The sequence below is a fragment of the Typha latifolia genome, chromosome 14, assembly GCF_019914945.1.
Source record: "Typha latifolia isolate L0001 chromosome 14, TyphaL0001v2, whole genome shotgun sequence".
In the NCBI taxonomy this organism is placed as follows: domain Eukaryota; kingdom Viridiplantae; phylum Streptophyta; class Magnoliopsida; order Poales; family Typhaceae; genus Typha; species Typha latifolia.
Window position 1 is genome coordinate 9,089,899 of NC_133099.1, and position 27,308 is coordinate 9,117,206.

General features: G+C 36.4%; 2 protein-coding genes across 2 annotated transcripts; one reads left to right on the top strand and one right to left on the bottom strand.

Moving 5' to 3' along the window:
* Positions 1-112: 112 nt before the first annotated feature.
* Positions 113-3,431, bottom strand: LOC140800568 (large ribosomal subunit protein uL6-like). Its single transcript, XM_073155307.1, has 3 exons — positions 2,750-3,431; positions 541-663; positions 113-404 (listed from the first exon to the last, which is right to left on the bottom strand). Exons 1-3 carry the CDS (start codon positions 3,110-3,112, stop codon positions 321-323), a joined length of 570 nt encoding a protein of 189 aa, XP_073011408.1. The 5' UTR covers positions 3,113-3,431; the 3' UTR covers positions 113-320.
* Positions 3,432-18,652: 15,221 nt separating this feature from the next.
* Positions 18,653-26,694, top strand: LOC140801257 (uncharacterized). Its single transcript, XM_073156273.1, has 9 exons — positions 18,653-18,909; positions 18,980-19,226; positions 19,324-19,473; positions 24,053-24,110; positions 24,201-24,293; positions 24,540-24,638; positions 25,636-25,727; positions 25,949-26,008; positions 26,104-26,694. The coding sequence occupies exons 1-9, from the start codon at positions 18,740-18,742 to the stop codon at positions 26,371-26,373; spliced, it is 1,239 nt and encodes a 412-aa protein (XP_073012374.1). The 5' UTR covers positions 18,653-18,739; the 3' UTR covers positions 26,374-26,694.
* The last annotated feature ends 614 nt before the right edge of the window (positions 26,695-27,308 follow it).

The window sequence follows — 27,308 nt, forward strand, 5'->3', positions numbered from 1 at the left end:
ACTGTGAACTCATGTAGTTTTACAGACATGATATTCTTAAGCAGAGATCACATGCACATGAAAAAGAATAGCAAGCATATTCAGTTAAAAGAACATACCCAAACATGATATCTTAGAAGAGAGAAAATTTAACTCACGACTAATTGTCTTGAAAGAGAGAATATAGAATTGGGTTCCAACTCACTAGCAAAAAGTAAGAGAACAAATTGTCCAAAAGAGTAGACAATAGCATGATATCAAAATTTAGGTCTCAAACGAAATTTGACACTGCTTAAAAATATTAGAACCACCCTGCAAACTACTACAGTGCTAACTGGACCTCACTCCTCTGACATAGTTCCCCTCTCACTGACATAGATACCATCCAAAAACTTCCTGATGTCCTTGTTCTTCACGTGGCACTTCTGTTAGAACAAAACAGATAACTTCAGTCTTAGTATTCTAATTAAATGCATCAAAAATAGCAAATTCTAAAAGATGGGAAAGATTTCTCGGACTAGCAGATCAAGCAACAAGCTTGTCACTGGAGCAAGGGCAAACCTGGTTGATTAGTGCACAAGATCGAGATACAAGCTCAACGTCATTGCCATCAAGGACGAGCTCATCTTTAACTTTTTCAGAACGAAGAATTGTCACACCTTCAAGCATATCGACTTTCCTTACCTATTGAAGCCCAAAAAGGAAAATGCAGTTCAGAATATGAATCAATCGTTCAAGGAGACAGGAAGCAAGGACAGCAAGATGCAAAAGCACAACCTAAATTTTTCACTCTACAAAAAGGCACAACATAAATAAACAAGGAACAACTATGCTTGCCCTACAGAAAAAGATGGTGTCAAGCAAAAATCAATCTCTCGAAATTTTGAGTAAGAAATTGGTAACCAACTAAAATAACTCCTTGAAAGAATAGAGAATGTGCATCAAATTGGAGAACAAACACAAACTTTGAATTTATGGTTTAGGGTTTAGGATTTAGGGCATAAAGTTACTTAAAAGCCTTTGTAAAATGAGCTTAATGATTAAAGACTAGTCAAAAACCAAACACACTTGAAGGGACAAAATACAGTTTCTATATAAAGCTACACAACAACTTTTGTATAAGAGGCTAAAAAATTAAAGACTACTCAAAGGGATTCCCTTCATTCCAACCATGACTTAAATATAAGTCAGAAATTCTCACTGCGACACACTTCTTTATATTTCGTAGTTCTGAGTTAGCCAATATTTTCCAGGAATCATCTGTTATTTCAACTAAACTGGTATATGTAGTTTTACTAATAAATAGAAGCTCATGGCTAAGAAAGGTAGTACTTCAGTATGCATATACTAACAGGGATCATCAACAGAACTTAAATCAAATTCAAAGAATTAGCTGCATAAACTAGAAAGACTACTTTCACAAAATATATGAAGCTAATGCCGACAATACTACAGTAGCATGAGGCGTTGCCTGGAAAAAAAGGAACCAGTCCTAAATTGAGAATCAGGGACATGAACGCAAACACTGAGTCAGCATAATAATACATAATGGGGATGTGGGAGTTCAAAGGCAGAATGATGAGAGAAATTCCATTTTGCAAGTTTAAAAGGTCATATTTCCAACTGATCAGTATTCGGAGTTAAGACCTAAACGCAGCTGAGTAGGAACAGTAGGCATGAGGGGAACAAAATAGTCCCTCTGTGGGTATAGAAAGACAGAATGATGAGAGAAATTCCATTTCTCTGGATAAACAGGTATACTTCCAACTGATTAGTGTAAGGAGTTCAGAATTAAGGGGCAATGAGTAGGAAGTAGGAATGGTATACATGAGGAGAACATAAGCCCAAACCTCCCAACACACCAGAAACTTTGAGTTTAGGTTAGATGAGAAAGTCTTTTTGGGTTAGCAAGAATTTAGTATGTCAACCTCGCCTCCAGTTGGAGCCAACAAAGGTTTAATTGAAACCAACTGACCTCAATCCAACTTCCCTCTTCTCAATACACAATTTTACTGAGAAGTCTACCAAACTGATAAATGGTAAGATTTATGTATGATCGCAAAATTGCCAAGTTGATCTAGGATTAATTAAGGACTGAAATCCTCCACATTTAGGTAAGGTGCTGCACTGTTCAAACCAATAAGACTCACCTGACCCCTTGTAAAATTTATATGTGCACGAAACGTAAGAAAGATGATCAAGTAATACTGGAGTGTAATGATATGTTATCATTCTAGTCCTTTGGGTTCAAGGCAGTAGATTAAACAATGGATGCACCACTGCACGGATAAAGAGCTGTGGCTCACCAACCAGGATACAACAAGTCCTGCTTATAAGATAAGCATACCATCTGTACTAAGTTATCAGATTATTCACTCTCATTACCTCTACTATTTTTTTTTACAATCTTCTGTCTTTTCTATTCTCTGAGCAATTGAAAGAGAACAGATTACATGTTAAATCAAGAGAGCTATAACACCACAATTTATCACAGGAAGCAACTGAATAATTCTAATCATGAAACAACTTCAGTGAAAGCACGACCAAAACATTAAAGACGAAAGCCCAAGTGAAAGATCAGAAGAAAAGAAAAGAAAACCCACCCTTTGAAGACTACCTTTAAAGATGTTAATTTTCCACAAAGATAAAAAAAAAAAGAACCCAAACGGATCTAACAGACCAACACCTAAAATTGAGATTTTGCCGAAAAACCTGAAACAAAACCAATATATCTGCAAAGATCCAAGTTGGGTTTCCCCCTTTTCCTCACCTTCTTCTCCCCAAGGAAGTTCCTGATCTCGATGGAGGTGTTCGAGTTGGTGATCGAGGCATTGATTGGGAAGTGAGCATACACAAATCTCATCTTGTATCGGTACCCTTTCGTGACCCCGGTGATGAGGTTCTGCACGTGCGAGAGTGCCGTGCGGATCGCCGCCATGGTCTTCCTGGTGCCGAACCACGCCTCCACCTTCAGCTTTCGTCCGCCTTCAACGAGCTGGAAGTCGAGGTTGAGGTGCTTGAAGTTGCGAGTAAGCTTACCTCGCGGCCCGACGACCTCGACAATCTTCGCCTTCACCTTTATGTCCACCCCCTCGGGGATGTCCATCGTCTCCGTCGCTAAGATCGTCTTCATCTCGGATCGATAGAAGGCTTCGTTGAGATCTCGATCTCCCTTTTGATCGATGGAATGCAAATGAGAAGAGGGATGGGAACCGGAGGAGGCGGCGGCGTTTATATAGGAATTTTGGATTTAGGGTTTTTAGTGGGGAGGCCGCGGTGTTTTATATTGGGGTGTTTGGAATTAGGGTTTTTAGTGGAACCTCGGGTTAATTACTTCAACAACCTCTCAACTGTACCGGATTTTTAAGGAGATCCCTCAACTTTTTTTATCTTACAATCTCATCTCTAAACATCCTAAAAAAATTCAAAGTCACCCTCAAAAAAATTAGGCTAGTCTTCTAAATAATCGAAATGCCCTTATAATATTTACGCAACCCATTAGTTAAATTAGAATAAAAAAATATTTTAATAAAAATTAATTTCTTTTTTTCACTCCTCATCGTCACCGCCCTATTCTCTTCCTCCCTCTTTCCCTCCCTCCCCTGCATGGGATGGGGAGGCCGCGGCGAGCCGCTTGGGACAGGAGGCCTCAGGAGAGAGATCAGAGTAAGGAGATGGTAAGATATTTAATATTTTAATTTATTTTTACAATAGAATTATATTCAGTCTTTTATCACTATTATTTTTACAATTTCACATTGAATGAAATAAGAAAATAAATTAGTGAATCATCATTGTATCACTAATATTTATAATCATGAGGCGATAGTGATTAATTTGTAGCCTTATTAGCATATTAGTATATTTATTACCTCAAAGACAATTCTATGTATGCAATTGAATGAAATTATATAAGTTTTTGCTAAATTTTCTCACAATAAATTCATATTTTAACTTAATATAGGTTATATAATATGTGAGCTAGATATCATACATGAAAATAAAATAAAGTTGGGTGAGAATTTACAAATAAAAAAATTAGAATATCTTAGGAAATGTAAATTCAACAATACAATTTGAATTAATTTATTTATCTACAATACTCTACTGCTTTATGTAAGATTTTGGAAAGATATAGAATGATAAGATTTTCTACTAATAGAATAATATTTAAACATACATACAAAGTAAATTTTGTATTTGCTTTTATTTTCTGACATAATTATACTACTCAAGTTGAAAAAGAATTACCACCATAAAATCATGAGTGTAACTTCATGGTTATTAGAATGTCTACATTTACACATCATTGTCATAATATCTACTCTCGCAGATCTCTGATCGCGCCCTCTCCCACAAACCCCCCACGATCCCACTTCCCACTGCTCTCTTCTCCTAGCGAGGCTCTTCCCATTGCTCCCTTCTCCTGGCGAGCCTCTCCTTTTGCCTCACTGCCTTCTTGTATCTTCATCTTTCCCTCTCCACTTCCACATCATTGTCCTAATCGCCCTCTACCATACTAACTTGCATTGGTTTTTTTTTTTTCTTTCCACGCCTTGCTTTTGTAACATCCAAAACAAAATTTTGATCGACATGTGCGCCGAACTTAAGGGCGCCATCTCCTCCCCTCAATTGGTCTGAAGTCTCCTCTACATAAGACGAAGCTTCCGACATCGTCCTTTGGAACCGGCGTGGTCGGGATTGTCAGGTGACTCATCCTCTTGACCGCTGGCCTTAGTGTGAGGCTTGCTCACTATTGGTTGCCTTGACCAGCTATAACAACCCAATCCCAAAAAAAAAAAAAAAAATTCATGGGCACGACGCGACCGACCACACTGTGGCCGGCCTCGTGCCTATGCTCATACAGCTTGGTGGGGCGCCACGCGCCTGCGACCGCTGCCGCAGCCAACCGGCCGGTGCCCTCCCCACCGGCCCGGGTCCGCAACCTCCTCTCTTTCTTCTCTTCCTCTTCTCTTCTTCTTCTTCTTCTTCTTCTTCTTCTTCTTCTTCTTCTTTCTTTCTTTCTTTCTTTCTTTCTTTCTTTCTTTCTTTCTTTCTTTTTCTCCTTCTTCCTCAGCTCCTTCTCTGTCCTTCTGCACAGTGTTGGGCTCGGCCCAAAGATCGATGGCGATGTAATTAATTTATTAATTAATTAGTTTATTTATGTTATTTATTTAGGTATTTTTCTTCTTAATTAATGCAAATAGATTATTTAGACATTAACTATTTTAATAATATTATATATCCTTCAATATAATTTTATTAATGATAATTTTTATAATTAATGATTAATTAGGTATAAATATAGGTAATACTTATATTTATTTATTTATTTACATATCTATTAGATTAATAGATAGATTTGTAAATTATAATTATTAGATTTATATTCTAATACCCTCATCATATATATTTTAAGTATTTCTATTAATTTTATGATTATTCTGCAACAAATAAAATACTAAGTTTATTTAGTTATTTATTTATTATTTTATTGAGTAAAGACTGCGTTGTCCCTAATTAATCAAGATAGTGTATGAATTATAAAATTAATTAAAATTAGACCACCTCTATACTTATTTAGCCTTTTATTTTATTTTATAATTATATATTTAGAAATACTCTTATATAAAAAAAACAAGCCTCTTCTCCTTATATTATAATTAACTTTTTATAATAATAAAGAATTATAATATTTGAATCGTATCTATATTATAGACCTAGTTATGTAATCAAAAATAAAGAAAAGTGATTCTAAATCTAATAAACCTTTATATTTTAACTGAATTAATTCTAATTAGATAAACGGCTAACATCATACTACTTAAATATTTCAGATCCCGAACCCCCTTATTTAAGACCCCGTGGACCTTGCTAGCGATGAGTGTCACTTGGTTACCTGACGAACGTGAGAGATGCGTGGTTTGTAGCTTCTGATCAGACGATGAGTAGTCTTATCCCTTAGACGCCTTTCTCAAATTATGTTATATTATATATTTGTGTATATGCATGTTTTGACCTCCAGCATGATTATATGATTTTATCTAAAGATGATTATAGTTGAGCATATTTTATCATGCATTCGATTATGCTGATTTGGAATATGAATACATTGGTGATATATATAGAGATGATCAAAGATGATTCTACTATTATGATTGTTTACTGAGTTGATCTGTAGCATGAGTATGCATGTAATAGATTTGCATGAGTATGCATGTAATAGATTTACACGAGTATGCATGTAATAGATTAGCATGAGTATGCATGTGTTGACGATACGGTTGGAGACTACATTGCATCATTTTCTCTTGATTCCTATTCCACCTAAATTCCTGTTATGCATTGACTTGTTATCGTACTGGATATATGCATATGATCTGTCATTTAGAAGGAAAGCGTGAAATGTGATAGATATGATAGTTGATAGAAAGCGTGAGGATACCCGAGTGGGCGTGAGGGTTAGGGCGTGCATGGAGATGATTGATCGCTCGACATAGTCGCGATCCTGTTGGCCTTACGTCTGAGGTCGTTAGTCTGTGTGCGCAGCAAACATTCAGCCACATGCCGTTCGCCAAGGCATATGTGGCGAGTTATCCTCACGAGGTTTCTATCAACTATGTGGGTGCCCGGTCCGGATGGATGTTGATACCCTAGCGGGTGGCGGGGTATGGTTATATTAGAGATACTCTTGCGGGTGGCGGAGTATGCTCTGAGCCTTTGGACATGATGTTGAGACCGGGTACTGGGTATTGACTGTGCACAGTGGTCTAATATGTCGATATTATACTGAGATGTCGGTAATGATTATGATGTTGAGAAATGCATATGATTTCATTATCATTTGATTACTTGATTATCGAGTTGTCAATATTCATCATATATGATTGCATTTGATATCATAACGTGGTCATAGTCGGCATGCATCATGTGTCATATTTGAGAAAGAGTTATGATGATAGTATGATACAGAGATTTATTTACTCATGGTCAATGATTATATATACTTTTATCAGTTATAACATGTTATCTACTTTTCATTTATATATTATTGATGATACATTCATATACTCATTCATGGCATGATACTCTTTCTGATTCATATTATCCAGTATATGATTTACTCTCTGTTTGGCATCACTGATTCGGGGTAAGGTCTATTCACTAAGCCTTTTGCTCATGACTCTCTTTATTTTTTTTCTAATCCCTCAGATATGTGGTACGTGATAATGACTTAAGAAGATATTCTAGAGCAATGATGAGGTAAGCTATAGATGCGAGATGATATAGATGATAGATTATATAGAAATTGAGTTGTACTAGTATCTGATACTTGTACTCTTTTGTATTAGACGATGATTTGTATAATATAGGTCGAATCATAGTGTACTCTTGTATTAGTTATTTTAGTTATATCTTGATGGTTTGTTGTGGCCTGTGTGGGTCCTGCCAGATTATGTAGCGGTCTAGTGTATATTATTGTGGACTTTGATATTTATATGTTAACAGGTTTATTTGGTTAAGAGTATGATTTATTTGGTGATGGATTATGTGATCATGGATAGGTTAGCATGTTTTATTTGATGATGTCATAATTATATGTGCACAGGAGAGTATCTGGGTGTGACGGGTCCTGCCTGACCTGTCGCGTGCGCCGCGCGTGCCGTGTGGGCGCTTGGGCGTGCACGTGCCCGTGTCGGGCGGGGGCGTTACAGTTCAGGTGGTATCAGAGCTTAGGTTTAAGGATGATCTGGCAAACCATCAAGTATAGTAGTTGTCGGTTTATCTTAGGGCTACCCTAGTAGTCAATCTCGATGAGTTTGATATTAATTGGTTGAGATAGGAATCTAGGTTGTGATGTTAAGATTATTAAGTTTTGATACTTGTCGATATTGATAGAAATAATTTGTGATATTGATATATGGAGAATTTATCTGAGCGACTAATGAATAGGAAGATGTATTATTAAAATTATGCATTGATATTGATATTGAGGTGTAATAGTCTGTGGAGCATAATATTGGATATATAGAGTTGTTCATATGTTGTGATAAAGTGTAAAAATTTATAAATATGTGGAGATATGTATTTTATACAGAAGAATTATTATAAGTAGATTTGAAGTTATTCTGAGCAGATATAGCATATTTTTGGATTTTTGATCTGTTATGGATATATTTGATATTAGGAGATTGATGTAAAGAGATATATGTGCAAAGAGACTATTTTGATCTTTATGAGAGTTATAATTATGGATTGTGGATGGATGAGTAAGACATGATGATTTTGTATATTGGAAAAGAAATTATGTGTTGTGATAAATGATTGTAGATTGTATATATAAAATAATTTTCGGATGAGTAGTATGATAAATTATGTTTGCAAGATATTTGTGTTACTAGGTATGAAATTTTAATTATATCGATAAGATGGGTGATTTAGTAGGGATATGTGTAGCTAACAATATTGTTAGAGGGTTAACATCTCGTTTAAACCTTTGAGTTGATTACCAAATAGGGTAATAGGTATAAGAAATATGACATGGATACAGTTATTGGTTTGTGAGTAATGTTAGTAATTGAGAAGTAATGTATATCTTTCTGGATGACATGATAATATGTTTAGTTTAGAAGTTGCTGACTGTGTGAATTTGATTAGATAGAAAGAATAATAATGAAATGAATTATATAGGGTGATGATAGTTGCTAAAGTTGAAATTCTCAGGATATATCTTGTATGATAGTGAAAATATATTATGGTTATTAGTTTAGTTTTGATAGTCTCAGGATAGCCTCATGTGGGCTGGGTGGGTCGCATGAGTACGTTTGGTGTGGTCGGTTGGGGGTGTCATTGGCGGGGACCACCAATAACCCCTCTTCTTGTGGAGTCATAGCTTGCTGAGGACTCCTTGCTCGGCCTCCGGCTGGGTCGCACCTTAGGTGCCGTACCTATCGTGGGTTTCAGCCGGTGCACTAACCTTGACTGCCGATGGTGGTGCACGCTGGCAACCACCTCCTTCTTCTTTGTTGGTCTTCAATTGGGTAAGAGGAAGAGGTGTGGTGGGGGAAGAAGGGTAATGTTGAGTTGGGCTGCCTAGCCCAACTCAGGCTTGGTTGGGATATGGCAACCCAAACCATGTGGTGGGTTGGGCCACTAGTAGCCTAAACCAGGTTGTGTTGGGTTTGGGTTACAGGTAGCCTAGCCCAAGTTTGTTGTGGGTTTGGATTGCTAGTAGCACAGCCCAAGTTTGTTGGTGAGTGGGCTGCGGCATGAGGCCTTTAGGCCTAGTTCCCTTAGGGCTTTGGGCCCATTTTCATAGGTTTGTGCTTAGCCTTGAGCTAGCCAAGCCGATTAGTTCATAATAATCTTTTTTTAATTTATGCTAGTCATCTTATTCTTTTATTTTTTGTCAACCTAAGCCCTAATCATTAATCAGTTTTAGCGGGTAGTAGTGTTCACTTTATTAATTATTTTATAAATTAATTTTTAATGAATTAGACTGTGGCCTGAGAGTGCCGTTATAAATAACACATAGCAGAAGCCAACTCTAATTGGGACTTAGTGTGGTCATGTATACTTGGTTAAATTAATTTTAACAATTTGAGTCAGTGATCCGGCTATATCTATATTAATTTCTCCTGCTGGAGAATTAATACAAATTAATATAGAAAAAGTATAGTAAGCAGATTATTTTAATTAGCAAAATGGATTAGTTCAGTGTCGCCTATGTGATTTACCTAAGTAATAATAATTAGTGGAACGAGAATTTGAGGTAAATTATTTTAAATTACTTTTAATAATGTGCTAGGCGCTAGTACAACTATGCTAGCTCAGCCTAATTAATAAATATAGGAATCTATAGATTGACCTACCCAAGCCTATAGTGAATGTCAGTAGAGTTATTTAATTAATCAGTGAGAAGTATTTGTGTTTATGCTTTTTATTCCTCTCCTTATCGAGGTGGATTCCATACCTTATGAGGATGATCTTGTGGCGACTATTATTAGGAAAGCAGTTCAGGCAAGTGAAACAACTACAATATAATAGTAGTTTTAGAGAATGAAATAATTTATCTTATGATATCATTACATTCATAGCATGCATGTGCATACATTTTTCTTATTGTTATTATTGCACGTCATGCATAGTAATTTATTTTCCTGTTCGGTAAGATATTACATATCATAATTTCTGCGCATATTTATTGGGCATGAACGTGTATGTTCGCACGTAAATCATGATAATGATGCGTTTCATTATGTTTGTTGTGATGTGTAATATTATGCCACCTGCACACGTATATGACCATAAAGGGGATGACTGTTGGGTCTCGATAGCACCCTACATTTTTCTAACCAGGGTTAGGGGCAGGGGATATTCTTATACTTATATATATTAGGGCCCACACCTGAGGTTTTAGTCTGTTAATCATAGACAATCAAGCAACTGTTTCACCGGATGATAGGCAATTTACTGTCAATCGACGAGAGTATACCCTTTAGAGTATTTAAGATAAAGGGCAAAAATGGTCGGGTGACGTAGACCTAACAGTACCCGATGACGTAGGGTGAGGGCGTGAGCGACGGCTCATGATTTTTGCACGGTGGTGCAATGAACTAGAGCTGAGGGCTCGAATGGTAGTATCGTTGTGCATACTGACCCTTATGATAAGCTTACAACTGAGGTTCTTAGTTTGCGGTGGCAGATAATTGGTCATGCTGTTCGTCGGGTAATGGGTTGATGATTCTACCGCTAGGGTTTACCCTCTTTTGGGGTATGTGTGTGGCCAGACATGAGTATTGATGTGGTCTACGAGTGTAGCTCTACATGAGCCTATGTTACAAACTTGGTAGTATAAGATGATGCATATTATGTGGTATAGTGTTAACATGGCCTATGAGCGAAGCTTAGTATGAGCTCTAAGTTTAAGGATTTGATAGTTTGGAGCTGATTATGATGCGCATATTCATATTTACTTATTGTTGCATTATTCATTACACTACTTTTAGACTGTAGATATAGAAACTTGCTGAGTTTTATACTCATCATCTTTTCGTAGAAATATTTTCAAATTAGTAGATGAGCTAGTGAAGAATTATTTTTAATTTCTCTTATTTATTTATTCTTGTAAATTAAGCTAGATGGCTTGTAGATCCTGCATGTGTAATTTTTATTTGTCTATAAATATGTATTTTGGGGCTTATTACAATGAGCTTCTTCTTGTCTATTTTATTTGTGGAAATATGAGCTTTTTCGTTTGTATGTTGTGTTAAAATATTAACCTGCAAGTCACGTAGTAATCACGTTGGTTCTACCCACGTGAGGGGCACGTGTTTGGTAGCGAGTGTTACAACTTTCCTTGGACAAAGAAATCTATTTTTTCCCTACCTAACTTTTGTTTTTCTACGTTGCATGCCTTGGAGTTTGTGTTGCCACCTATCACCTCTATAATCTCTCTTCTTTGAGTGTTTCCTGTACTCTATTCTACGGAAAACGCAAAAGAGATAATTGATAAATTTATTGCACTTTTTCCTTCTAAGGAGCCATTGTAGGTGAACTTCCAGAATGATTGCATCCTTCCTGATCGTCGACCAGAAAATTGCTTAGTAGGAAAACTCATCACGTCCATATCAGTCAACTCCTATGGGCTGCGGTCCGCCTTGTCCAAGGCATGGTCCTTAGAATGGTGGATAAAATTTGAAGAGATGGAAAAGAATACTTACTTGATTATCTTTCCCTCCGAGGACGATAAATGGAGGATTTTGATCAGTGGACCATGGTGTTATTCTAGAGACTTGTTCGTTCTTGCGCCGTTCACGCCAGGTACCTCAGTGGATTCTTGGGATTTCTCATCTAATAAAATTTGGGTACAATTTTATGGATTACCTCTAGATTATATGACTGTTGCATTGGCCAAGATTTTTACTAATTTGATAGGCTCATGGAACTTAGATAATTCTGACGATATTTCTACATAGTCCAAATTTATTCGTATCTATGTTGCGGTTGATATCACAAAGCTGCTTGTTAGCTCTATTCATACTACCCTCTCAAATGGTGATGCTATAACTATCTAATTGAAATACGAGCATTTACCTCGTATGTGCACATTTTGTGGTCATATTGGACATGAGTATGCAGATTGTGGATATCGTCTGTCTCTAACAACCAAAATCAAATTGGATTATCCTTCACCCCTACATGACATGCTTTTATCTCTTTTGCAACCAAGATTTAAAGATTTGTCAGCTACTACATCACATCTACCTTCTAGAATCTCAGGATATGAGAAAGTAGGCTCTCCTTCTTATCGGTCAGAATCTGCTAGCTCGGCAAGATCACCATCCTCACCAAGCGAGCCTTCCAGACAAAAATCAACATCAGCAAACCCATCCACCACCAACAGGATTCAGCCACTGCTAATAATATTCTGGTTTCGGTTCCAGTGGATTTTTCTGCCCACCTACACCGGACGAGTTCATTCATCTAATCTTTTAATGTATTTCTACTACCTTGCTTTCTCGGTGGATGTTAATGGTAGTAGCGGTGGTTTTTTCTATCCATCATGCCTTCTATCGCCTTATCTCTTTATCTTATGGGCTAATTTCCTTTCTATCTTGCTCGAACAAGGATTAGCTTCTAGGGCCATTTCAGGGTTGAGGATTGCCCGGTTTGCTCCAGTCCTTACACATATGCTATTCACTGATGATCTCCTTCTTGTTGGGAAAGTGACATCTCAGGAAGCTTTGTATTTAAAGGATATTCTAGATTCATATTGTCTTTAATCAGGTCAAGCCTTAAATTTTGAAAAATCCAAAATTTATTTCAGTAACACACTCTACCTCAATCACATTTAGTTGTGATGGACATCCTTCAGATTCAGCAGTTGGAGAACTTTGAACGATACCTAGGCTCTCCTTTGCTTTGCCCTCGCTCCAAATATCAAGCATTTAATTTCCTTGCTAAAAAACTAAAGAGTCGATTAACAATGTGGAAGGCAAAATTGCTTAGTCAAGCAGGCAGGTTGGTGATGATCAAGTCGGTTCTTTCTCTTTGCCATTGTTCCACATATCAATGGTTCTCTTGCCAAAGGAGCTACTCCATAAGCTTGATGGAATACTACGAAACTTTTGGTGGAATCTAACAAAGGACCGGCCTCTTTGTCTTTGCAGTTGGAATGTTATATGTCGCCCAAAGGAAAATGGAGGGCTTGGTGTTCGATCCTTCGCTGTTATAAACCAAGCTCTTATTATCAAGTTGGCATGGCATCTTCTCACCCAATGAGGTCTTTGGACTGATAATCTAAAGGCAAAATATTTTTGGGACTGCTCCTTATGGTTTGCTGGGCCTCGTCAAATAGCTTCCTGGCGTTGGCAATCCATTCTCAGATATTATAAAGGCTAATTTCTTTTGGGAGCTTGGTAGTGGAGAACATATTTCTATTCTTTAGGACAACTGGATTTAGGGGCACAGATTGGATGTTCCTCGCTACCATTCACTATTCGGTGGGTTACTGATTTAGCCTTTCCTATTGGTGGGTGGAATAGGGAGTTGATATCTTCTCTATTTTCTAAGCCTGATGCTGCTACCATATTACGTTTACCTCCACCCTGCTCATTGGCGGCAAACAAATTTATCGAGAAGCCTACTACTTCAAGCTTATTCTCTGTTCGGTCGGCCTATCGACTAGCTTCTGCTGATTTATGTTTTGCGAGTACTTTCTTTGTGGCATTGATGACAATGTGGAAGACATTCTACAAGACCAAGCACACTTTTCCACGCATTATTCTATTTATTTGGCATTGCCTCTCTCATGCTATTCCCACAAATGAGATTCTTCATAGAAGGTGGCCGGATATAGAGCCTTCTTGTTGCCAATGTCCAGGAACTTGAGAGACTATCACTCACTTGTTCTTTAATTGCCCCTTGGCTCAAGTTATTTGGTTTGGAATTGGATTTCGATGGCCTTATATCTATTCCCTTCAGGCTTGGATGATTGAGATTATTTCATCAAGGACCAAAGACTTATTCCCAATGTACTTTTCTGTTATGCGGTTCTTGTGGAAAGCTAGGAATGAGGTAAACTTTGGCAACACTCCTACATCGCATGAGATACTCATTAAAGACATCAAGAGGTTCCTTGCTACCATACCTCCTTCAACTTCACTCCCTACACAGCATATCACTAGCAACGTTGCATCCTTTCCTCTGGATACACATTATACATGTTGGGTTGATGCGAGTTGGCGTCAGGGTTCCAATGCTAGACTAAGCATTTATCTTACTCTTCCGAATAAATGTATTCCTTATATCCAATCATGTTCTTCAACTTTAGAGGGTGAGGCTCAAGCTCTTTTGGAAGGATTGTGCCACGAACTAAGATGTTGATGGTTTAAGTCATTACAAGAAAATAACGCTATGAACTATTGTAATAAGTTTTTATATGAGGGTTGGTCTAGTTATCTAACGTGGTTATCGAATAGAGTTGACCTAATTATATATAGGCCTTTTAAATTATAAAAAATATTATACATATACACACATTTTCACATATTTCATTGATAGAAATATTAAGCTATAAAATAAAGTAATATGACCCAAAATATTATCAATTATAGATAATATTATTATTTTACACGATGAAATATTAAAAATAAAATTATGAGTAACACTTCAAAAAATTAATCATATAATACTTTGTTGGTTGCTTCATTAAAACATAATTTAAATTTATACTTACTCACTTGAATTGTAATATAATTTTTATGACTAATATAATTTAAAATATAGAAGAAAGATTTATAAATTTTATGTTAAGTATGAGTATAAATATAACGTCAATTTTGTAAGTATTATTACAAGAGAAAAAAGGGGTATTGTGCCGAATGGTCGCTTATATCCAACTTATATATTGGAGAGTATTCGAGCAATAATAGACATTTGTGTACAATTGTATAGAAAACTAATTGTGTATTATCTCTTACGACCTATTAATAAATTATTAATTTACTCAAGTCTAAAGTTCTTATCATTTTCTAGGTTATAAGCAGGTTATGAGCACTCTATCTTTTAACTTAAAACTATTGCCTTGATACTCACTTTGTTCTCCTAAATGATACTTAAGTATTTTGCTCAAGGGATCTACTAACACACATGACTATTTTGATTACTGCTCACTGCTGGATAAGAATAAACTATGCAACCTTTGTTAGACTTGGGAGAAACCTTCAATCAGCTAACAATCTATGTGGATGGTGATGATAATAGGAGCCAATGGGAGCTCACCCTTAGCCATTTGCTACCAGTCTCCTTACTAGTGTATACAAGAAGATCAAGGTGATGCTTGCTGAATTCTAATAGCCTTGTCACATTATATATATTTTGTGTTCATTTATTATTGTTATATAAGGGCAAACTATATATATATATAAACTTATCATATCCTTCTCATGAGTTCGAGTTAGGGCAAGAAAAACGTTAAGTTAGTGCCATCTCGCTCTATTATAACTTTTTATATATTTTTTTCATAACCACATATAAATTTAAATAAAAGTTGAAAAAAATAACAATTCAAACAATAAATTGTCGACAAATCTACTAATGCCCCTTACTTGACACCTCAAATATTTATCCAGGGTGCTATGAAATCTAGTAGAGGATTTGCAATATGATGCAACCGATTTTCTTAGTCAACTTATCTTTGTCATCGTCGTCTGCATCATCATTATCATATTCATTTGTAGTGTTTATTTCTTTCTCATCATCATCGTCTTCATTGCTTCTGCTTCTTTGCAACGGGGTTAATGATATTATGATCATGTTTTGAAACTAGCTTCGCGATGCATCATATGTAAATGAGACTAATTTTTCAATAGACGAGAACAAAGGGTTGGTATTAAGTTCAAGTAATCTATGCCATCCTTAAAGATATTGAATATATCATCAATCAACACGAGTGCAAATTGCACTTCATCTTGTATACTATTAGCCATGATAACTCTTTGTAAAGATTGAATAAGAAATCATTATGATAAATTTGAGAGATCTATTTTAGGACAATATTTATATCTAATTTTAGTGCAATTCAACTCTTAATAAATGAGAGAGTTATAATTATTCTTGAACTTGTTAATTTTTTTATATAAATATGTTTTGAAATAGAAGAGTTTATTGAGTGACCCAATGTTAATTATTCAAATATAAGAATAAACTTTCTTTCACTTTAAAGCACACAAAATAAAATATGAAATATCTATTTCCTTGTTGAGCGATCATTTAATATAACATAAGTATTTATTAAACTTTTTTTATCTACTAATAAATCAAGAGTATAATAAATAGTTTATCATTAATAAGAATGTTAGTTTTTAATTTCTCCAAATCAAGCTCGCTTTTCCAACGAATAAAATTGAAAATTGAAAATTTAAAGGTAACAAATATTACGTAATGAGTAAAAAAAAATGATGAAAAGATAATTTATTTTTGTAAAATTAAAAAGGTGATTGATCGGTGTAAACAAGCCAAGCCTGAGCGAGCTGGCTCCGACTCAAGCTTGACTCGAAATTAATTTCAAGTCTTAGAATTGGGCTCAGGCTCGGCTCAACTCAACTCGAGCCGAGCCCGAGTCGGGCCAAACCGAACTCAAGCCTAAAATGAGCCTATCATCAAGTCTCATTCAAGCCGAGCCACATTGAGCCGGGCCAAGCCAGATCGAGCCCAAGCCGAGCCAAATATGAAGAAGAAGAAGAAGGAGGAGGAGGAGGAGGAGGAGACGGGGCACCACAGATATTTGCCACTGATGGAGAAGGCGGCATCGTGGCTTAAAAAAAAGAATAATAAAAAGAAGAAGAAGAAGATAAAGTGGGAGGATCGAATTGCATGGTTATTGACGAGGATGAGGAGGCAACGATTGATAGGGTTCCTAGCAAAGGAGTGGGAGAGCAGAGGCATGACAGAGATCACGACAAAGAGGAGTAGGGAGGCGACCCTCACCATTGTTGATGGATCATCTTTTAGGGTTTTGGAGCTCGAGGGTTTCTCGATCGAAGACTTCCAAACTCAAGTAACTAGAAGGAGAAGAAGATCCAAAATGGAGAGGACAATGCACGTGGGAAGTGGAGGCATGTCGCTGCCGAAGGAGGACGAGGCGGCACAACGGCGGCGGCTTGGCGAAGGAGGACAAGGTAGCACCGGCATAGAGAGAGAGAGAGAGAGAGAGAGAGAGAGAGAGAGAGAGATCCATTACTTGGTGCATGGTCAAGTAGTGGATCTCTTTCCCATTTGTTGCTGAAGTTGAAGCTATTGCATCTAATCCTCAACGTTGGCCAGCTATTGCATTTAATCCTCAGCGTTGTTGAAGCTGGGCCAATTTAAAAGCTAATACAAGCTCCTGTTATATATATATAAAAAAATCTCACCCCTTTTAACCGAGCCTATCGAGCCGAGCCTGAGCGAGCCAGCTCCAGCTCAAGCTCGACTTAATATTAATTTTGAGCCGTTTTTAGCGGCTCGGTCAGAGCCGAGCCGATACTCGAGCTCAGCTGAGCCAAGCTCGAGCCGAGCTTGAGCCGCTCGTCAAAGCTTGACAGCCCTAGGTCAAACTAGCTGTTACTTCTAATTTATTTTATAAAATATTATATAATTTCAGTAGTTGAATTGAGACAAAAATTAGATATTAGTATCGAATTATTTATTTTATAAAGTATAATATGACTTCCATAGTTACAATTTAGTAGTAGACATATTAACTCACGATAGAAAGTCATGTATTTATATTTCTAATTTATGTATTGTGCCGTTTGTTTTGTGTACAAGGGATGCTTATTTATGAATTATGACTCTCTTAAATACATCTACAACCAAATGCTCACTTATATATTTTGGTTAAACATTATATATGTAAGTGACGTGACAAGTTATCTAATAAATCTTAGGACATTTTATAAATTATACCTATATTTTACCTATTTTGTGATTCACACTTGTCTTTAACAATTTTGTAACCCGTCCCATCATTTTTCTATATAATTCTCGTTTAACACCCTAACGTTATTTTGACTAACTGATATTGACTAAATTACTAAACTACCCTCACCGTTTTTTTCCTCCTCTCTGCCACTCCTCTAAAGAAGGCATAGATAATTTATATATTTATAACTTATTTTATATATTATAACGGAATATTTTTTGCCAGTATCGTTTAAATTAGCAAAAGGTGTTAAATAAGAATTATAAGAAAATTGTAAGAGTCGAGTTATAAAAATCTTAAAACGATATGTGAATTACAGAATAGATAAAATATGGAGTGTGACTAGTAAAATTCCTAAAATCTTATTAGAAGTAGAGGGTGTGATGAATTATCCACATTTTCTACGTAAAATTTTAGTATAATTAACATACTTATTTATAGTTAGTAATCAAATATAAACTTTTGTATAAATTTATTCAAGGAATTATTATATTTTACAACTAAATAATAAAATATGAGTACAATTGTAGATATATATAATTTATATTTAAGTGAAGTACATAAAGTTATCCTCAAAAAAAATATTTTGTATAAAAGAATTAATTGTGCATCTCACATGTTAATAAATTATTAATCCGCTCTCTATGCTAACGGATTCGGATCCATTAAACCTACAATCAAAAGTAGCCGCTTTGGCACACCCCTCACGTGTGTTTTCCGAGGGTTTCCTTCCCTCTCCTCTCCGCTACTCGTTGCCAAACACTTTCATTTCTCCTTCTTCTTCCCCAAGAAATGGCGATGTGGAGAGCCAAATCCCTCCATCTCCCTCTCCGCTCCTCTCTCGTCTACGTCGCCTCTCTTAACTCCCCCATCTCCCACGCTGACCTCCTCCCCTCCTCTCTCCTCCCTCTCCTCCGCCATTACCGCGGTGGCCGCTCTCGCGACGACTTCTCCTCTTCCAGGTATTTAAAGCCCTAATATCCGAGATATCTTCTCTCTCTTCTTTATCTCTCAGCTCTTCTTATTGTGTAGGTTCGAGCAGCCGTCCACGCCGACGAATTGGGGGGTCCGCATCGTGCCGGAGAAGAAGGCCTACGTGGTGGAAAGGTTTGGGAAGTATTTGAGAACCCTCGATTCCGGGATCCATCTCCTCGTGCCGCTCGTCGACCGGATCGCCTACGTCCATTCCCTCAAGGAGGAGGCGATTCCGATACCGGATCAGTCCGCCATCACCAAGGACAATGTCAGCATACTAATTGATGGCGTCCTCTATGTCAAGGTCGAAGCTTGCCAAAATTTTCTCTTTAAGTCTCGGTTTTGTCTCGTGCTTGGTGAATTCGCGTGATTCTATTTGTGTGTTATTTGATTTGTTGCAGATTGTTGATCCGATTCTTGCTTCTTATGGTGTGGAGAATCCGATATTTGCCGTGATCCAGCTGGCGCAGACTACAATGAGGAGCGAGCTGGGGAAGATCACGCTGGATAAGACGTTCGAGGAGAGGGACACGCTCAATGAGAACATCGTGGTATGGTTTTTTTTCCTTGTTTTGTTTTCCGTGAGTTACATTCTTAATTTGGAGTTTGCTAAATTGCTAGGTTATGTCAGTAATCTTAAAGTCAGATTCTGATGGTTACCGACATTAATTTCGTTGGTTCGTGATTACATTCTATGGAAAGGAGATTCTGTATCTTGCTCTTTTGTACATAATCCCAACCGATGTTGCATATTCATAACTGATGCCTTTGTCCCGCTGAATGTAATTACTGATTTAGGTACAATCCCACAGTTTGTCTGGTTGATGATTTTGAGTATATTTATCCCTATCTTAAAAGGTAAAAAACATATCAGATCTTGGACATGTGATGCTTCTGACAAACAATGCCCATAGTTTCACTTCACGGTAACCCCTTGGATGTTTGTGTTTGTTTGTCTTACACTTCAAAGAGTAGTTGGTGGCACAATTTTCTATATGTTGGCTCTTAGTGCTGCCAAGAGATATTTTTTTGTTTGTCAAGCTCAAATGTTTTTCTTACGTTAGTTTAGTTTTTGTTTTGCGTACTTATATCAATTGTTTCACCTGATAGAACTCATTAAGTTCTTGTAGTGTGATGTTTTTGAGTTTAACCTTTGGTGTATCAATGAAGGGGTGTGCAAATCTTGCATATCCTGAAAGTGAATTGAGCTACTTCACTAATTCCAAAAGATGCCAGAAGATTATATCGAGTTATATCTACCAAGTCAATCCATGGCTGCAGGGGTATGCTTGTGGTCGGTAAGGATCAACATTGCATTCAGTCAGAAAATTGATAAGATTTTGGAACAATTGCGGAGTTATTGATGAAAGGTTGATAATTTAAAAGGCCATCAATTAGAGCTAATTGGTTGTTTGTATTTGTTAATAGTCATCCCTTTGTGTAGATATTGTAGGTTAATCATTTTAATAATATAGAGAATGCAAATTTGTTTTGGTATTACATATGTTATTGAGTGGCAGAGTTTTATCTCAAGTAGTCTTTTGTTTTATAAGACTTGTGTATAAAATATAGAGGTTCCTGTGAAATTTGAAACATCATCCATCTTTGATGAGGTCTTTAGTCAGTGGAGGACTCTGAAACAAGTGGGAACAATGCGATCTTTCCATGATTTTTTTTTTCTATCAATGGTTGAATTTGCTTCCCTATCTTATAGGAAAGTCAGCTGCTATGGCAACAATTCATGAAGGTAAAGAATAAGTGTATATATATTTGGTTGGCGCTTCCAACTATCAGATGTCCTATAGTTAGGTTGTTTTGTCTTCATCTAGTTAGGTTGTCTAATTTTGTGTCAAAGCTGCCTCTGTTGTGAAAAGAACCTAGAAATTTAAAATGGCTGCATCTATGAAAGTTTGTGCTTGCTTTTAGCCTTTCAGGGTACAGTCCATCAAGGTAAGTACCGATTTATCTCAGATCTGAAATTGAATGTGGAAAGACAAAGTGAATTTTGCAACTTAGAACTGCAAAAAAGGTCCTGTTGGGAACTTATTTTGGCTTTGAATCTGAAGTGAAAGTGTAAGGAGGAGATTTAGGAAATGATGAAGAGATAAGGAATACATTGAGAGATTAAAGAAAGAAAGAAATAGAGAAAGAAAGAAATAGAGAAAGAAAGGAAGATAGAAAGAAATAAGAAAACTAACTATTTTTAAGTCAACGTCTCCAAGATTTGAAATTTACATTAAATTAAGCCCATTTATATATCAAGCCTGTAAGGAAGCTCTATCTAACTACTGCATCATTAGTTCTAAAAAAGGGCAAAGAGGAGGAAAAAGTCAGGAATTGTACCCACCCATGGCATGTCCATATGTCAATATTGATATTCTATTAGGGCATCCGATCATCCTCATTCTTTGAATCTTGTACCTGTGATGTATCAAAAAGTATGTTTCCTCATGGTTTAGTAGTAATACTTTGTTAGTCTTGAGTTCATTTTCATTGTGTTAGCAAGAGTTTGTAGTGATATTGTCTGTACGTTGGCTTTAATGCTACTATGGATAATATTATTTTTCTTATGGCATTCGGCTTTCTTGATGTTGAGCTCTCATGTATATTGCCCACTTGCTAGAGGTCATATATGTTACTGTATGTTATTGAAATACCTGCAGTTTATCACATGCCCCTCAAGTGAGATTATCATTACATGAGTCTCACGTGGAGGCTATGATGGCTAACAACATAAGATTCAAACATAACAAAAAAATAATAGAAACACAAAAGAGCCTGCAGGCCGCAACAATCCATCGATGGTACAATAACAGGACATAATTCTCGAATACAAGGGCAGGCTGTCTTGCGCACATCTTGCGCACATCCTCTGTGCTAATCTGAAGCTGGTGGTAATCCGTTCTCAAATTGATCTTAGAGAACACCTAGACTCTCAAAGGTAGTCAAAGAGGTCCTAGATGCGGGGTAATGGATATTTATTCGTTATGATTAATTGAATTAACTCCTGATAATCGATGCATAGGCTTTAGAGTGCCATCCCATCTTGACAAAGAGCATTAGGAACCCCAAGGAGACACATTGGGGTGAATGAAGCCTTTGACCCACAAATTGTCAACCTATTTCCAGAGCTTTGCCATCTTCGTATGAGCCATCTGATAGGGAGCTTTTGAGACAAATTCTGCCCTAAGAACTAGGACGATGGCGAACCTGACCCTTTAGATGGGGGGCAATCTTTGGATTATGGAATGAAGTTTCGACCGATCCCGATTCATATTGCTGAAATAGTTTGGCTGATCTTTAATAGGGAGCTTTTGAGACAGATTTTGCCCCAAGAAATAGGACGATTGCTAACCTGACCTTTTAGTTGGGGAGCAATCTTTGAATTATGGAATGAAGTTTTTATCGATCCAATTCATATTGCTAAAATAGTTTGGCTGATCTCTAATTTGAATCATCTGAAATGGACGATCGATTTAGTCGATTTGGTTGGTATGTATTGTTTTTTCAAGTTGCCTATCTTAGTCTCGAAATTGATACTTAAAACCTCACTTTGAATATCCTCAGAAAAAAACATCAGCGAACTTATAAACAATCGCAATGTTGGCCAAACAGTGAGATGCTTAGGGCACACTAATCATATTCTCCAAGAGGCCAAAGTAGTCCCCATGAACTAGACACGGGGCATGAAATGCCGAAAAGTGCTAGGAGAAGATACCTGAATGCGTCTTCCAAAGTTGTTATTCTTATCTGTTGCTAGGTTGCAACACTACCTCATAAAAACAATCAATGCTAGCATAGTACGCCACTACCTCACCATTCCTAAACTCATGTTAAAATCTTGCATATTCAAGAGTAGGGGGTCTAGTAAGTTACACCACTCTCCAAAATCGATCGTGCAAGATTTAAACAGTTGATCTATCTTAAAGCCATACTCCATAGGTGTGGATATTGAAAGAGGCTCCTTGAAGGGCTCAATTATATGATCAACTTGTTACATAAAAAAATAAGCAACAAAAGAATGTGTGGTCCTCGTGCCATAACCTCAACAAACTAAGAAAACTAAGTTATGATACTTGTTGCCACCTGGTTGGTTGCCATGACATCTTGCTTTGTTATCATGAAAACTCGATGGGTATGGCTAGCTTCGGTAGATATCCGACATCGGCCTCTGGAAGAAGGAACTTGAGAGGCTCTATATATGATGGTAGTAGAGTGCGGGGCTAGCGTAGCATATAGCAATGCGCATCTCACACTTATATGGCCTGATTGTTTGCATTGATAGCAGTTGTCCTAAATAGGCAATTGAGAGCACTTTGTCGCTATATGATTCTTCTGACCATAGTTGTGGCATCCTTTGGTCCTGAAAGGTCTAATGCTTTATCAAACCCATTAGTGTAGGCTTTAATACATATATTCAAATAAAAAATATCTCTAAATATTTTAAAAAATAAATATATTAGAGGTGTTCTTTAAAATTCATTTTTGTATGAAGATAATGTGAGACGTTATAATGAACAATACTATTAATAGTTGAATTTTGAAGATTATCAACAATATCTGATGCAACGTCGACAAATGAAGTTTTTGATTCTCTCCATAATTCTACGTTCAACTAGATATTAGTTTTAATTATTAAATTATTATCAATTAATGAATATATTTAATTATTTTATATGTTTAATAATATTTTTATTTGACTAATGTTATATCTTTAATTAAATAGGATATTTATAAAAATAATCTACGTTTAAAAGATTCTAATGTAGGCTTTAATATATATATTCAAATAAAAAAAAACTAAGGATTGATATGCCGAAGACCTAAAAATATCTCTAAATACCCTAAAAATCAGCATGTTCTGTGCTGACCGGCATGACTGTTGTTGCACTCACTTTTTCCATCTAGAATCCTGTATAATAATACATAATGACAAATTGTAGCTCTGTGGACATCTGGTCATTAATTTTATTTTGTGAAACTTCCCATCTGTTTCTTCAATGCTAGTTAGGATACTTGTGAGCATTAATTCATTTTTTTTAAAGAACCATTAGTTGCATTTGGTGAGCATGAACGGCTATGCATATTCTTTTTTGGTTCATAATATAATAGAATGAGTTTCTGCAACAGAGAGCTATCAATGAGGCTGCCACAGCCTGGGGTCTTAAGTGTCTGCGTTATGAAATAAGTAAGTATATGCATGCTGAGTTATTCTTCTTGTAATGTTTTCTTTGTTTAAGATTGATTTGCATGTCTTACTCAAGCTTCTATTTTACAGGGGATATATCTCCTCCACCTGGAGTGAAGGCAGCTATGGAAATGCAAGCTGAAGCAGAAAGAAGAAGACGTGCCCAAGTTCTTGAGTCAGAAGGTGATTATTATAAAATCAATAGGTTCATTTGTTTGTTATTTCTATGTACTGTTACTAATTCATCTCTTCTAGAGGTTTTTTTTCTTTTTCTTCTTTGTCAGTATGGTAAATATAGTGGTGTCTTTATTGGAGAAAATTGAAAAATAGAGAATTTTATGCATTTTGTTGCGACCCTTGGAAGCTGGACCTACATTTTCATCTTGTATAATATATTCTAGATGCTTCAATTTCATTTGATGCAAACAGGAGAGAGACAAGCTAACATTAACATTGCTGACGGGAAAAAGAGTTCTGTGATTTTGGCATCAGAAGCTGCAATGATGGATCAGGTGAATAGGGCTAAAGGTATGCATGCTGTCTCCTTATATATATAGTTTCTAGCATTGCATATACCCTTGATATGCATGGACAATCCTTTTAGACCCTTCTTGATTATAAATCATAATAATAGCTTCTTTTGGATCTATGTAAAAGAGTCTGGACCACTTTGTTGATTAGGATCCCTGAAATTTTTCCTTCTTGTGTATCGTCAAAGTATTCTATCTTAGGTACTTCTTGTTCATCAAGCATATATTGCCATTAAGTTCTCACTTCTCTCTGGAAAAAATAAAAAATAAATATTATTAATTTAATAAACAAAAAATATATAAATACCTTTAACTGAAGAAATGCATGGATGCAAGAGTAAGATTATTATTATTTTTTTTTATGAAACTTCGTTTAAGGATATCCATGCCAAAAAATAGAAGTGTTTTGAGGGATTTATGTATAAATATCAACTTTAGATGGGTACACACGTAAACAAAAGATTTTTAGTGGGTAAAGTACTTCAAAATTTCCTACCCTTTTTTTTCTTAGCCTAGTGATTAATGTGGTAAAAACAAACTTATCAAGTAATATGGAACCTCATTGAATAATTGTAGTTTGTTCGTTGATGACCAATTCAGGGTGGTCCACACACACCCCCACCCCCACCCCCACACCAAAGAAAGAAAAAAATCATCCTTGTTTTAGTTGTAGCTTCATCACATATTCGTGATAGTATCTATCTATATATTCATATGAGTCATCTATATTAGTACTCTGGGGACTATATGACAATCTTTTTCTAAGTATCATTAATAAAAAATTTCATTATGCCTATCAGAATGCATGTGAAGTCTGTTCTTTGAAGCACTGATTCAGTTGTAATGTGCATGCTTTCTTGTGCCCCTTATTTATTTTACTTTTTCACTGGACAAGTGTCTGGGAAACAACTATTTAGGATATCAATTTCTGAACTTGCTCTCTGGTTAAACTTGTACCAAGATTTGGGCTGACTCATCTCTGATGAATCCACCAGGAGAGGCTGAAGCTATTCTTGCTAGATCACGAGCAACTGCAGAAGGACTCAGGGTTTTGTCAGAAGCCATGAAAGCAGAGGGTGGTGCTGAGGTTAGATTTCTGTTGCCTTTTTAATATCTGATTCTTTTTCTGGATTCATTCCGTGTGAAGTGTGAACTGAATTTTATGACATGGTCATCGCAGGTACTGTCTCAGTAGGTTAGCCTATTGTAGATCTAGATGCTTTCCATTTTCCAAACTTTAGCTTCCTTTCTTGGTTAAGTATTACTTTATCTGAAAGATCAATTGTCTTCTCTTTTATCACTCTTTAGGCAGCAAGTTTAAGAATCGCGGAGCAATACATCACAGCATTTGGTTCTATTGCCAAGGAGGTGAAGCAACGAACTTGTGATAATTAATTTATAAAACTAAAGTCTGATAAACCATTGATCATTGTTATGTTTTGCTTCCTCACTCCACCATGCAGGGAACCACGATGTTGCTCCCAAGTGCTGCTGGAAATCCTTCTGCTATGATAGCACAAGCTCTAGCTATATACCGACAACTCGGTGTCCACAATTCTCATTTGTCACAAGGTGAGAGACACCAGAAGGAAGGTGCAGATGAGAACAAAACCAATGGCCTCCCAGAACCTAGTGGTTTTGAATCTACATATACATATACTGCACCTGTCCATAGTGATGATTCTGCCGAGAGCGTCTTCTCTCTCCAGAGTCCACCAAAAGGACTGAGTTAGTTGGCGGCGGGTTCGACCAGTTTAAAAGAAAAAGATTCAGCTGTTCTTTTCTGAAAGGAACTGATATGAGATTTACATGCGTTTACTTTGTCCTGAGAAGCAGGTGAAGGGATTTTGATATTTTTGATGTTGTATCCTTAGTGTTGAAAAGAATTAGGGCAGGGCAATAAGTTAGACGATTGTCTTTCTTCGCATGATCAGAGTAGTTTCATTTATTTTTACTTTTTCTTTTTCCCTGGTAAAGCCAATTTGCATACAAGGAGATACTGGTCATTTGTAGCTGGATTCTGATATAATGTGCTGATATCCATTCTTGGTCAATCATGAATTTGGTGGAGAAAAATTAAATATTTGTCATCCATTTTTACTAATTTAAAGATTCAACAAATTTACAGGAAAAAGAATATTAGGTGCTGATTGGATTGCAAGCCACGGCCCACTCGTTAGGTATCAGTTCTTTTTGCAAGATTAAAGGGGATTATGAACATATTTCCTCAGATCTTAGGGACCTTTTGAATTTTGACTCTCGGGAGATGTAAGTAGCTGTTTGTGACTCCTTTAAATTAAAAAAAAACATAGAATATAAAAACAGGGAATGAGCATCATTATACATATAGAAATGTGAGTGATAATAGGAGAGCCACAGAAGCTTATAAGCTTGCTATTGCTTAATCACATAGGATTAATTAGCATTTTCCCTATAAACCTTTCAATATGTTATATTTATTACATGGAAACATTATTTTAGAGCAGCTACAGTATTGCATTCAAGTTCAGGCATAGGAAGAAGAACTCAATGTTTGCCTACAATCACATGTACCTTTTAAAAAGAATGCAATAAGCTGCATACTCGGAACTAAATTATAATATATAAGGTTTTTTTTGTTTTGAGTTTAGGATCCTTCTGAACTGATTTAGGGACTTCTAAACTTGTT